Genomic DNA, 14,393 nt, shown 5'->3' with positions numbered 1-14,393 from the left:
CACAGCGATCTGCCTGCCTCTTTCTCCTGAGTGAGTGCTATCTCCTTTTAGCATGATCCTCCCCAACTGTTTTCTTGACTTTATTCTATAATGGATCCTGTAATCTGAGGTTCGTGTACTCACCAAAGACCTGCATGCACCCACTCGTCTGCATAGGCACTGGCTGGCACTCCCTCTTCACATTCTGGGCCTGGCCATGGCACGCCACGGTGGCGGTCACAAAGACCACGAGAAGGAAGGTCGCCACAGAGAGCAACTTTTGGAACTATTTTAACATTTTATTTGAAATATCTCACGGGCAAACTTCACAACCGATGTTAATTTTGCTGGAATTCCTGCCTCTCAACTGGTATGAGACTCCAGGCTTGCATCCTCCCAAGAGACCAGTTAACTCCTGTCTTTCCATCTCAGGGTGACGCAGGACTCCGGCAAGCCAACCTTTCCAAGGGTCTACTCTGGGTTTCCTCCCCACACTGGACATCATGGCAAATAAGCAAACAATGATTTCTTAGTATCTTAATATCTCGTGGCGAAGATAACAAAGCGTTATAAACTCAGAGGACTTCATGCCTAAAACCCACCAGCTGCAGGCAAAAGCTTCAACAGGAAAAGGACCCTGAGTTTGATACCCGGAGCCCACCTCGCGGAAGGAGAGAACTTCCGCAGGTGGCTCCTGGGCCACACACGAGATGGGGCACAGTGCCTCCATAAATGTATTTATATATAAGTATAAAAATAAATAGATAATTAAGTAACTAAATAAATGCATGCAAGAATCAACATCCAAAGTTCGGAAATAGTGGTGATGGCTGGATAATAGAGTGAATATAATTAACGTCAATTTTACACGCAAAACGAATATATATTTCCCACACACACATACAAAAAGTTTAGGGGTGAGTGAAGAAAAGCAAAGTTCTAGCCCCTGTCGCACAGGTCAAACCGGTTCTCACGCCCACTCTTAGTCGATCACAGTTCCTTCCCTGAGGGGCACCCCCTCGCTCCTCAACCTCAGTCTGTCCATTAGAAAGAACCAGGGTGGTTGCAGAGATGACCTTTGGGGCTCCGTGGAGTACGGTTTCCGGAGTGCGCAAAGTTCAAGGTGGCGTTCCCAAGCCATGCTCCTGTGCAACAGGCGCTGCCACCAGCGCCATGGCGGGGGCTGGGGGTGGGAGGGGGGTCTTAGGCTCCCGGTTGAGTCACGGGAGTCCAGCGCTCCGGCCCCGTGCGCGTGCGCAGTGGTCTCGGGCCGCGGCCCCAGGCTGAGAAAGGCGGCGGAAGGCGAGTACACGTAGGGCTCTGCTGACCGTTGCCCCCTCCGCCAGTGCCCAGGGACAGCTTCATCGCCGCCTCGCCTCCCCTTCCCCTCCCCTCCCCGGCTCAGGTCACATCTGCACAGCGCAGCCGGGGAGGGGAGGAGCCCTCCAGCGCGGCACCCCAGCTCTAGGCAGCTTGGCCCGCCCTGAGGGGCGTGGGAGGGCGGGGCCGCGGACTTCGGACTCCAGCCCCCTTCGCTCTTCTTTCCCTGACGCCCTGAGCCATCCCCGGCGGTGAGGGAGCCATGTCCACGCTACTGGGGCTCCGGCCCGAGGTGCAGGACACCTGCATCTCGTTGGGGCTTATGCTGTTGGTCGTGCTGTTAATGGGGCTGGCTCGCGTGATCGCCCGGCAACAGCTGCACAGGCCCACGGCCCACGCCTTCGTCCTGGAGTTTCTAGCCACCTTCCAGCTCTGCTACTGCACCCACGAGCTCCAACTGCTGAGCGAGCAGGACCCTGCGCACCCCACTTGGACGCTGACACTGATCTACTTCTTTTCCTTGGTGCATGGCCTGACCCTGGTGGGCACAGCTAGCAACCCTTGCGGCGTGATGATGCAGATGATTCTGGGGGGTATGTCCCCCGAGACCGGTGCCATGAGGTTGTTGGCTCAGCTGGTTAGCGCCCTGTGTAGCAGGTACTGCATAAGCGCCCTGTGGAGCCTGAGTCTGACCAAGTACCACTTCAACGAGAGGAGCTTAGCTTGCAAGAATCCCATCCACACCGACATGTCCAAAGCGATCATCACAGAGGCCATCTGCTCCTTTATTTTCCACAGCGCTCTGCTGCACTTCCAGGAGGTCCGCACCAAGCTTCGCATCCACCTGCTGGCTGCACTCATCACCTTTTTGGCCTATGCAGGTTTGTCATTCCCACAAAACACTTGGCAGTCCCGAGCCTCTATGACTTAAGGTTCTAAGCTCTTTACAACTGAGCCCCCTACTCCAATGTGATGCAAATACTTGCACCCTCCCCCGCCACCGATTATTCTAACAGTCTTGCAGCCAGTGCCTAGAGGTTGGACCAGCGTACATATCTTCATTCAGTGCTATTTTGAACACCCAGAGAAAGGAGACACTCCGGTGCCGAAACTAAGATCCTGGTAGATTACTGCCAAGGGCTTAGGTAGCCTCCAAAGGGATTGTTTTAAGCGTTAGAAAGGCAGCTTATCAGTTACGGCTCTCATATCAAAGTGGTGTAGATTGCTTCTGACACTCTTACTGAGAAGTAAGCCGGCCTAGAGGTTCCTTCTAGCTTACGGTGCCTGATTGGTTAGTAGTTAACAGCGGGGAGTAGAAATTCTGTAGTTGCATTTCCTACCTTTTCCCTAAAATTTACTCGTCATGTTTATTTATGTTGAGTTGCGCGTGGACGTTTAAGTAGACTATCGTGAAAGGTGTGTTTCAAAATCAAAATTTGCTTAAGATGCTCTTTAAAACAATTCTCAGTTGGGGATGGTGGCACATGCTTGTAACCCCAGCAGAGGTGCAAGGACAATGTCAAGATCCAGGCCAGACAGTACTAAGTAAACACTGAAGCCCTGTCTAAGGAAAACAAAACAAAAGCCAAAAGAAAAAAAAACAAAAAACAAAAGTCCAAGCCGGGCGTGGTGGCGCACGCCTTTAATCCCAGCACTCGGGAGGCAGAGGCTGGCGGATCGCTGTGAGTTCGAGGCCAGCCTGGTCTACAAAGTAAGTCCAGGATGGCCAAGGCTACACAGAGAAACCCTGTCTCAAAAAAAAAAAAAAAACAAAAGTCCAAAAGTTTTATTTACTTATTTGCCTTGATGAAGCTCAGCTGCAGTAGGAATTCAAAAAATTGTTTAGTGATAAAATGTGCCTTTTAAAAGACCGTGTCATTTAAAATAATGAAATACTTTTACTGAAATTATAAAAATATGTTTTAGAGGCCTGAATATAATAAAGGAAACATAGTAATAGTCTTCTACCCATTAAAAGTGAAACTGGGTAGTGTAGCTCAGCGGTATAAAGAGCTTGCCCAGCATTCACTAGGTTCTGGGTTCAATCCCAGGTACGACAAATAAAATTCATCGAAACACAGTAGACTTCAGGTGTGTGTTGGACTTCCTAGGGTAACATAAAAGACTTCACAGGTTTCCCTTCTTTGAATCTAGTACTAGTTTTTTAGTAGACACACATGAAAACACATCGTGTGAGGTAAGAGAGGAGGGCACGTGCGTGTTTGAGAGCCCAGTGCTATGCATGGGCAGTGTTAACGCCACAGTTCTATAGTCCTCAGTTAAAGCAGCAGAGCTGGGCAGGTGACGCATGATGTAATACTGGCCCTGGAGAGGTAGAGGCAGGAGGATTACGGTCATCTTTTGCTACATACTGGGTTTGAGGCCAGTTTGGGCTACATGGGACCCTGTCTCTAAAAACAAATACACAGAAAATAAAGATCTGAGATGGTTTTATAGTAATAATAAGAAAACCCACTAATGACACCTGGATCTCTCTCCTCCTGAATTACTCCTCCTGTCTCTCCTGATTGTTGTGAAGTTCGCATTCTTCCTGTGTTTTTATGCTTTTAGGATCGAGTTATGATTCCATAAATAATGTGTATACTATTAACTATTCCTGGGCTCGGGATGCAGTTCGGGATGCACTTGCCCATGCTGTGCTGTGCGCACATGGCCCTGAGATCTCACAAGGGCTAAAACTGCCACTCAAAAGAGAAACAAAATTACACTTGGAGTTATTCATAAGTAAAAGGCAAGTGAAGAACTCTGGAATGTCAGCTTAAGAGCTCTGAAACGCTGCCGGTTCCTTGAAATGTGAACACTCAGGGGACACCAATCTCTGATACAGGGCATCTCAACTATCGTTTTTCAAATCTCTGGAGGAGCTTTTAAGATAGACCCACTCTGGTGCAGACACTAGCGTCCACCTGCTGTGGGAAAGAGCCGAGGCAGTGGCACGGTTTAACGTTCTCCCCAGGTGATCCTATTACGAAGCCACGCGGGGAACACTGTTCTAGAGTCCAGACCTGCCTTGTTTAACTCCGCAGCCACTAGCTCCATGTGCCTACTTAGATTTAAATGAAAGCTTCAGCACTCTCCAGGCAGTAGTCACATTTCACACGCACTCATCACATTGTACTGTAGCTGGCGGCCACAGGACTGGACAGGGCTTGAAACCACAGGGGTGGAATCAGATACACAACTGCTTATAAAGTTCACAGATTCACAATCTATGCTGTATGCATCTTCCCTGCCTTTCTACCAACATAAGGGAGATAAGAGTATTCCCTGAGTACCTGCTATAGACCAAAGCACTTTGCTAAGAGATTCATGGGCTATCTTAGTTCTTGCAATTAGCCCCGATGAGCGCCTGATTATTCGTCCCATTTCAAGTGCAGCAAGTGACACGCAGGAGTGAAATGGCTTGCCTTTTAGGTTGCAGACAATCCAGGCTGGAACCATGGCTCACACTGCTGAGTGTCAGTCAGTTTTAATGTCATGTATTTATCAACACTTCTGCAGTGTGTTTCTCGAGAGTTACAAAAGCACACATGATAGCCTACTACTTGGTTATACAAGGGAATGAAGCTCTGACACACACCACATGGATGGACATTATGTTAAGCAAAAGAAGCTTCACAAAAAGGCAGGGGGCGGGGTGGGGCCAAATATTGTATGACTCCTCTTCCGAGAAATACATAAAGCAAGCAAATTCAAAGAGTAAGAAAGTAAATAGAAGTTACTAGAACAGGGGACAAGGAAAGACGGGGTGGGGATGTATTATTGAGTAGGATGGAAAACACTGGGAAACTTTCAGGGGCTGGAATAGTTTTGGGGAAAGATGGTGCTGACGCCAGACAGCGCTCTCAATACAAGGGAGAGCAAATGGCATACTCTATGACATGGTGTGATGAGAATCTAACATTTTAATGATTATACGGGTCTGTTGCCGATAAACCCTTAACCCTGGATTAAACAGGTTTCTGATTTTAAGATCTTACAGAGACATCGCTTTGCTCCTATGCAGTGTGAAGCTCCAAGAGGAGCGTGTGGAACAGGCTTTGCGGGCCCTTCTTGTCTAGAGTGCATAGCCCAAGGGAACCCACCCGGGAAATGGCCACACTTCAACTTACCATCCCTAGTACCTTCCAGATGATAATAAGTCCTAACTGTTGCAGAGAGAATGGACTGCCTTGGACTACTTGAATGCCTGGGAGAGATTTGAGCAGCACAGCTACTATCTCATAGAATTGTATATATATTTTTTTTTTTTTGTGGTTGGAAACTAAGCCTGTGGCCTAGTGCATACTAAACACATGATTTGTCGGGCACTGAATTTTCATATGTAAGCAGAGGCCACTGACATGGCTACTCATTATGTAATTATCGTCTTTCCTAACAAAAGCTCTGTCGGTAAGCAGAGCTATAACCTTTTTTTTTTTTTTTTTAAGATGGAGTCTTTTTTGCTATGTTATTTATCTAGGCTCCTCTTAAACGCAATTGATCCTTCCAAGCTTCCCTTTTCTAAAAAAAACAAGTTAAACTTTATCTACTCCGTATGTGTATGTGAGGTGGGACTGGGGTATGTGTGAAGGTCGGAGGACAAGTTCAGAGAGTCAGATCCCCCCCACTTCCACCATGTGGGTCCCTCCGATTGAACTCAGGTTGTCCAGCGTGTATCTTAAGCTTTGGAGCCATCTTGCTGGCCCCACCTCTGCTTCCTGAACAGTTGGGGTTCCAGGCATGCAAAACCAGGCCTGGAATTGTTGAGCTATAAGCTATTAATTAAGACTGTAAGCAAATCTTGCTTAATTTAAGTTTTGGGAGAATTTACTTTAATGATTAAGGTAATTGAGAACTGCATTCATTTTCTGTGCATAATTAGTTTTTTTTTTTTTGAGACAGGGTTTCTCTGTGTAGCCTTGGCTGTCCTGGACTCGCTTTGTAGACCAGACTGGCCTCGAACTCACAGAGATCCACTTGCCTCTGCTTCATATAGGGCTGGGATTACAGGCATGCGCCATTGCACCTGGCTCCGTAACTAGATATTTTAAAATGTTATCTTAGACACGTAGGTTGTCTTTATTGTACTGCATGTGTAGAACTTTAAACTATGCGCTGACTATGACACAATGCCTGGATCCACCTTCACACAGTAAGCTATGAGGAGAGGTGAGACGTGCTCTCCAGAGTCTATAAACTGGCCTCGGACTCACAAAGACCCATCTGCTTCTGCCTCCCAGTGTGCTGGGGTTTACAGGTGTGTGACACCATGCCCGGCCCTCAGGCTTTAAACTCTGAGTTTTTAAGCTTTGCTTAATCCTTAAACCTTCTTGTAAATCACACCATTTGAGAAATGGAGCTTAGAAAGCCACAGGGTGAATGAGCCGCGGCAAAGCAGCTAACCAGGACTGTCTCCTGGGAAGCCAATGCCGTCCTCAGACTGTGGTCTGTCCCTTTCCTGTAGAACTGTTGAAAAACAGAACAAACCCCATTAACTTTGCTTCCTTCTAGCTTTCACTTATTTATTGAACACCTAGGAATATTTTATAAAACTGTTCATGTGAACATAAAAGCATCACATCTACTCCGTGTTTTGTTTTTTTAAGACAGGGTTTCTCTGTGTAGTCCTGTCTGTCCTAGATTCCCTTTGTAGACCAGGCTGGCCTCAGGCTCACAGCAATCTGCCTGCCTCTGCCTCCCAGTGCTGGGATTAAAGGTGTGCCACCGCGCCCAGCTTCTCCATGTCTTTTTGTTTGTTTGGGTTTTTTTTTATGTTGTTGTATGTTTGTTCAAGATAGGGTCTCTCTGTGTAACCTTGGCTGTCCTGGACTTGCTTTGTAGACCAGGCTGGCCTCGAACTCACAGAGATCTGCCTGCCTCTGCCTTCCCACTGCTTTATATCATCTGCACAGTAATGGGGTCAAAAGCTAAGCACCCTTGCTCACACCTGGCTGCCGGTGCTTATCATCTGGGGCACCGTGTTCCCCTCCATGTGGACTCTCATCCTCTAGCAGCCTAGAGCACTGCTTAGAGGTTCAGGGCATTGTTCCAAGTGGACAAAAAAGTAGGGGTTCCAAAGCATTCAGAGCTCAGCATGACCTATGCTACGCTGTGTCAATTCACGTCACAGAACCAACCCATATTCAAGGGAGGGATGCCATGGTCCTAGCAGTGCCCACGAGGCTCTGATGAGCAGGGGTGCTGCGAGGATTAGAGGACAGGTTTTAGGATATGAGACTTCATGGCGTTGGACCTAACAGTCCTCATAGGCCATGGCCTACAGTACTGAAGTAAATGAGTCACGAGAGCAATGGCTCAGACCGTGCCCAGGGCACTTGCACGGCCATACATCACACCACTACAAAGATCTGGAAGTCTTTATCTTCCTGCCCATGGTGTTTAGTACAAGGGGACTCACTTTACCTTTTGTTTTGTTTTTGTGGAAACATAAGTGGCCAGCCCACTCTCCTTCCCTCTTCACACTGACCCCACGAGTGTTTATTTTTCTTTTTTTTTTTTTTAAATATAACTTTGTAAATGCTCCATAAAAATACTGTTCTTCCTAGTCAACCACAGGTATTGCAATAGAACAGTAACTGCTTTGTCTTTGCTCTATAAAATGTGAAAAGATTATCACACAGGATAAGATAGACAAGGCTCCTAAGTATCACAAAAGCCAGTATCAAATGCTCACAGTGGGGGTGAAGCTAGGGACCTGGTGGGCTGGCAGCCTTGGCTGGGCGCCTCCTCCCCTGGTCCTGCTGGGGGCACAGCTTAGGGCACTTCACCTTTCTCCACACAAGGGCATCTTGGCTGGAAAGGCAGCCAACTTTTCTAACCCAATGGGCAGCACCTGCCCCTCGAAGCACCGATGGCCCAGTGCCGCTGGCCAGGACCCAGTGGCCCTGCTTGATGACAAGGGGCCAGCTAGCCAGGATCCCAGCCCTGGCAGTTCTGAGACCTGCTCCCCCTGTGTGAAATTCTACATGGTGCAGTGAGGTGCGATCCTGTGCAGGTGCCAGGGCAGGGAGGGCAACAGCCCTATGCCTTGAGGCGGGAGTGTGTCGTCTATCTCAGACTTGAGGCAGGTGGCTAGGCTGTGCCTCAGTTCTCGGAGAGGGACAGAGCCAGGGCAGCCTGGAAGGGAGCTTCTTGGTCGATGCTGTGGTCCACGAAGGTATCACAGGAGAACTTGTGCTGGTGCAGCAAATGCTGCAAGAAGTTGGCGCTTTTGTAGCTGGGGTCCCCCCCTGGGCATTGCTGAGCAGATGGGACACACTCCACCGTTGGGGTCACTTCGGTGACTCTCCACATGGCGTTTCGCCAGCTCTTGCTGATCCAGACTTCTGCCAATCAAGCACTTCTCCTGAATGCTAATGGTAGCCAAATCTCGTTAGGTTTAACATCCCAGGGAGTGTGATGTTCTCAGATGGCATCATGCATTGCTTATAACTGCTGTGGTTGGCGTGAGCAGTAACTCCACTGTCAGGCTGCTATGCTCAGCCATTGGTGGATTTCGTCCACTGCTCAGTAGCTTCCGCTCAACACTGCTCTGTTGTTCTCTGCCTGGGAAATCTCATTAGGTAAATCCCAGGACAGGCTCTTAATTCCCAACTGCACTTTCTCATCAAGACAGCTAACATGCTACAGATGTCTGTGTCAGACGCTATGTGAGTGAAGAGGCTTCCATCTGGAAGAACTGACAGAAATGTTACCATCTTGGGGTACTTCATAGGTATTTGCAAAGACACTGCCACAGCTCTGGGGAGTAGTGTTGGTTAGCCATCTGGCCTTCCTTGTTGGCTGTGAGGTCAGAACCGTAAACCTCTAGGCTTTGTAGTGATGGGACTGAATGCTTTTTGTTTCTGACATATGTGTCCATGTATGTGTGTGAAGAAGCCAGAGGCCGTGGAGCATGCTTTCACCACTTTCCACTCTGTACCCTTGAGACACAGTCTCTCACTGAATCTGCAGAGGGCCATTTGGCTAGGCTGGCCGGCCAGTGAGCTTCCAGGACACACCTGTCTCCACCCACTGCTGCAGTTACGAGCACATGCAGCCATGCCCATCTGGGGACGTGAACTCATATCTTCATAATCCCACAGCAAGCGCCCTTGCCCTCCAAGCTATCTCCTCAGCCCTCATTTCTTAATTTTTATAATTGCTTTCTTAAGTTCTGCCACTTGTAAGGAGTACAAGTGAATCCAGTACTAATGGTTTGGTCTATTTTGCTCTTCCTTTTAATACAAAGGCATGCGTGTACTCTCAGGAGGGTCCTGGGCTTCTGTGTTCATTTTAACTAAGTCTTCATTTTAGCCTTTTCTTTTTAACCTATTTCTGTCTCACCTTTGTGGCTCTTACAGGAGGAAGCCTTACAGGAGCGCTGTTCAACCCAGCCCTGGCACTTTCACTGCATTTCCCGTGCTTTGATGAATCTTTCTATCAGTTCTTTGCAGTATATTGGCTTGCTCCTTCTCTAGGTAAGCGTATTTTTATTTATTATGTCTGACAGGTAAGGGTATCTTCAAAATCAATTATCTTATGTGTAGAGTGTTTTGCACACCCAAGTATGCACTGTATGTGTGCCCAGTGCCCTTGGATACCCAGGAGCTGCAGTCACAGATGGGTGTGAGCTGCTGTGTGGGTGCTGGGAATTGAAACCAATTTTTCTGAAGAGCAACCAGTGCTCTTAACTACCAAGCCATCTCTCCAGCCCCCAAGATTAGGATATTATAGGATATTATAAAATTTTTTAAAAAATGTGATACACGGGCTGGAGAGATGGCTCAGCGGTTAAGAGCACTGCCTGCTCTTCCAAATGGACCCGGGTTCAATTCCCAGCACCCACATGGCAGCTCACAACTGTCTGTAAAGCCAAGAGCTGACACCCTCACACCAAGGCACATAAATTAAATTAAATAAAAAATATTTTTAAAAAAATGTGATACACAAGAATATCACTGTAACAATTTCTAAAGCCAGAGAATAAGGTGGGGGAGGAGGAAAGGGAAAGAAAGAAAGAAAGAAAGAAAGAAAGAAAGAAAGAAAGAAAGAAAGAGAGAGAAAAAGAAAAACGTGGTTAACATGCTTGGAAAGCACTTTTATGTTGCGCAGCATCCTTTGAAGCTGTGTGTGTCCATGTGGAGGCTGGAGGCTGATTTTGGGGTCTATAGCTATTTTGAAGATAGGGTCTTTCACTGATCCTGGGGCTCCCCTGTTTGGTTAGATGGGCTGGCCAGTGAGCTCCAGGCTCTATCCATCTCTGCCCCTACTTCCAAGTGCTGGGGTTACAAGGCATATGCTGCCGGGGCCATCTTTTACATGGGGGCTGGGAGCATATTCAGGTCTCCACGCCTGAGCAGCAGGCACTGATCCACTGAGCCAGCTCCCCAGTTCCTGCAGCTGCGCTTTGGATCAGAGCTGCAGGTACAGTTTATGGCTTCCTAGTAGGTGGGGGCAGTAAGAGTAATTGCTTCCATTCAAATATAATCTCTAGTTGGGCCTGCTGTGCAGCCTGAAACTCTAGTTACTCAAGAGGCTGAGGCAGGAGGGCTACAAGTATAAGGCTGACTTGGGCTACAATGCAATTTTAAGTCCAGCCTGGCCTGCCCCCCCCCCCAAAGGAATGGGTACAGTTCAGTGGTAGAAAACTTGCCTAGCACACACAAGTTCTTGGGTTCTAGCTCTGGTACCACAATTATTATTATTATTATTTTTTAGTAGCCAAGGATGTGACTCTGTTGGGAGACGGCTTGCCCTGCCCTGGGTTCATCCCCAGCCCTGCATAAAGCTGGGGATGGTGGAAGCTGCCTGTAGTCTCAGCACCTGGGAGGTGTAACAGGAGTTTCAGTACATCCTCAACTACACAGGGAGTTTAGACCAGCCCAGGCTACACCAGATGTTCCTTAAAATAATAAAAGCAATCAATCAATCTTTTTTTTTTTTTTTGCTAAATAAGCTCCCTCCCTCCAATTTGTGAATTCCAAACCAAATGTTAGCTAATCATTTAGGCTGCTTTTCTTTTGACAGGGTTTCTCTGTGTAGCCTTGACCATCCTGGACTCACTTTGTAGACCAGGCTGGCCTCGAACTCACAGCGATCCGCCTGCCTCTGCCTCCCGAGTGCTGGGATTAAAGGCGTGCGCCACCACGCCCGGCTTCAGGCTGCTTTTCTTTTCAAGTTTTCCATAATTTTCAGTCAGAACAAATAGAGTTAAAAATAGGAGAGCTAGGCAGATGGCTCCATGTATAAGAGCAATTGCTCTGCAAAATACAAGGACCTGAGTTAGAATTCCCAGCATGCGTGTAAAAAAAAGTACACCTGTAATTCAAGAAGTAGAAACAATGGAGTCAGGATTTCCAGGTCAGTTTCAACAGAAGTTCAAGGCCAACCAGGGCCACCTGAGACTCCAACACCTACATCAGCTAGAGAAATGGCTTTGCCTTTCAGAGTAGTTTAGGGCCTTGTTGAACTTTCTTCTCCTTCTGTTTTGGAAACTTCTGAGGACAAGTTTGAGAATGCCTCAAGAAGGATAGGATACCTGATATTTGATACGTTGTTGTGGTAATCGTAAGTGGTAACTCTTACTTTACTGCTCTTGACGGACTAGTGGCCTCCATTTTATGTCAGACACCAATTTGGAGTCAGCTACCTCCAGTTTCAGCTGACTTTAAACTTCTTTTTATGACGCCTTCAGAATGTCTCCTGCTATATAGTAGATAGCATTTCTTGCACCATTTGTCTTAACTTTGGGAGATTTATGTGGGAAAAAAAACCCCAACATTAGATTATCAAAAAACATTTTAACTAAAAATAATGCTGTTTTTAAAAATTATAATGGATTTGATAAAAAGTATTATCAAAAAGTTATAAAGGACCTGTGCTGGCTAGTTTTATGTCAACTTGACACAAATTATAATTATCTAAGAGGAGGGAGACTCCATTGACAAAATACCTCCCTAAGACTGAGCTTGTAGACAAGCCTGTAAAGCATTTTCTTAATGAGTGACTGGAGGAGGGGCGGGGGAGGACCCAGCCCACTGTGGGTGGTGTCATCCTTGGGCTGGTGGCCCTGGGTTCTTTAAGAAAGCAGGCTGAACAAGCCACAAGACGTGAGGCAGCAAGTAGCGGCCTCCACGGCCTCAGCATCAGCTCCTGCCTCCAGGTTCCTGCCCTGCTTGAGTTCCTGGTGTGGTAGTTTAATAGGCTGCTTTCCTTATTTGTCGCAGAGCGTCCTGTGCAATAACCCTGCAGTCAACCCAGCCCCTAAATGACTCCCAAGTCCCATTCACACTAATGAGATCTAGATCAGGATGGGGCTGTGGCTAAGAGCTTGCTTAGTATGTTGCTGGAGGTTCCTTCCCTAGTACCCGAAAAACAAAAACTCTTTTTTAAAGGGGGATTAAATAACATAACTATAATCATAACATGTACTTTATATGTCATCATCATTTATGTTACCAGCATTTCTTGGTTTTTAGTCACCAGCTAAATAAAATGGATAAAATACCTATACAATACAAAATAAATTATAAAAATTTTAAAAAAAGGAATGAAGACTTGGGCTTGGAGGTGTTATTCAGTGGTGACGGCTTGTCTACTGTGTACAGAGGCTGAACTTGAGTCTCAGCATTGCAAAAACAACAAACACAAAAATGAAGCATTACCAATATACATGTAACTTTTTTTTTTTTTAACAATTTTATATTTAAAGACTCAAACACTGGTTTTATGTGATACATCTATTAAAACCCACTATGTGGGACACGTGAAGAAAGAGAAAGAGCCTAACCTGTGTTTGAACATTCCAAGAGAGCTGCTAAGGTATCCCTCCCTTGGTCTCCAGAGATTTTTCTTTCCCTTAATCTATGTTTGCCCTACTTTAAAACAACCACAGAAACACCACAATGCGGTGAGCTGCTGCCTCCCAAGCTGTCTTTGAGGCAGGGAGGAAGCCCTGTCACTTTACAGAGGAACAAATGACCCAAGCCCAGGGCGGAAGTAAAACTTCTAACACTTGGTTCAGGGCCATTCAAAGCTGCTGTGCCCGCCCCTATTCTCACTAAGCACGAAATCACTTTAAGGATCAAAGAGAACCGGAAAGTGGCAATCTTATTTATTTATTTAGACCCAGGCGGTCATTATCACCTTCCCAGAGACCTTGGGTTTACTTTCCTGTCTTTTGTCTTTCAGGTGTATTGTTGATGATCCTGACGTTCAGTTTTTTCCTTCCATGGCTGCATAACAACCAAATGACCAATAAAAAGGAGTAACTACCCCCTAAAGACTCAAACTAAGTCACAGGACAGCCAAGCTGTACGTGACAGATCCGATCACCTTTCAAACTCTGGCTGCACTGCACTGTTTCGACTTCCTCTGTGGAAGGTGTCTTACTGTTTTCACTACCTGGACTTAAAATTACTGTGAAAATGAGGTAGCCTGTATTTCTCAGTTAAGACTTGTCCTTCTGAGTGATGGTACTTAATGCTGCTAGAAAAGCCTCATTCATTAAACTGCTATAAGTCCCAAGTGATTATTAACTGTGATGGAAACCAAGTGAGTACAAAGTTAATTGGGGGAGGGCCACTGGTTGGGCAGGACCAAAGAAGTTCTGCATAAGAAACGTCAGAGTTAAACTGTCTCACTTAAGGCTCAAGAAGGTGCTTTCCAGCCACAACTTCTGAGTGGCTGAAAAAACTCAGTGATGGCGTCTTTCAGTAGAAAAGTTGGTTTGGGAAATACCTTTCATATCCACTCATCCTCAAGACGGTTCCCATTGCTTTGACACAGGGTCTCATGTGTAGCCTGGCTGGCCTGAAGCTTCCTATGTGGACCAGGGTGGCCTCAAAAGTGCAGTGAACCGTTTGCCTCTGATCCCAAGTGCTGGGATTACAAGGGTGTGCTGCCACAACCAGGGTTTTGTTGTTGTTATTTGTTTGTTTGTCTGTTTGGGCTTTTTGAGACAGGGTTTCTCTGTGTAGCCTTGACCATCCTGGACTCACTTTGTAGACCAGGCTGGCCTCGAACTCACAGCGATCCGCCTGCCTCTGCCTCCCGAGTGCTGGGATTAAAGGCGTGCGCCACCACGCCCG

At 46.9% G+C, this 14,393-nt stretch overlaps 1 protein-coding gene across 2 annotated transcripts; it reads left to right on the top strand.

Moving 5' to 3' along the window:
- The first annotated feature begins 1,372 nt into the window (after nt 1–1,372).
- On the top strand, nt 1,373–13,980 carry Aqp11 (aquaporin 11). 2 transcript variants are annotated; one of them, XM_051148979.1, is made up of 3 exons: nt 1,538–2,180; nt 9,666–9,782; nt 13,495–13,980. In XM_051148979.1, exons 1-3 carry the CDS (start codon nt 1,562–1,564, stop codon nt 13,572–13,574), a joined length of 816 nt encoding a protein of 271 aa, XP_051004936.1. In that variant the 5' UTR covers nt 1,538–1,561; the 3' UTR covers nt 13,575–13,980. The 2 variants fall into 2 exon arrangements, with proteins under 2 accessions (XP_051004935.1, XP_051004936.1); XM_051148978.1 differs by lacking the exon at nt 9,666–9,782 and having other exon boundaries at nt 1,373–2,180.
- Nucleotides 13,981–14,393: the final 413 nt, after the last annotated feature.

Source organism: Acomys russatus, chromosome 7 (genome assembly GCF_903995435.1).
Source record: "Acomys russatus chromosome 7, mAcoRus1.1, whole genome shotgun sequence".
Taxonomy (NCBI): Eukaryota; Metazoa; Chordata; class Mammalia; order Rodentia; family Muridae; genus Acomys; species Acomys russatus.
Note: the sequence above shows the minus strand (reverse complement) of the source record. Positions and strands in the feature narration are given on the sequence as shown.

Bases quoted from the DNA above. Each gene is read 5' to 3' on its own strand.
- Aqp11 (XM_051148979.1), top strand. From the start codon at position 1,562: ATGTCCACGCTACTGGGGCTCCGGCCCGAGGTGCAGGACACCTGCATC. The intron at 2,181-9,665 runs GTTTGTCATTCC...TGGCTCTTACAG, and splicing joins CACCTTTTTGGCCTATGCAG to GAGGAAGCCTTACAGGAGCG. The intron at 9,783-13,494 runs GTAAGCGTATTT...TTTGTCTTTCAG, and splicing joins TTGGCTTGCTCCTTCTCTAG to GTGTATTGTTGATGATCCTG.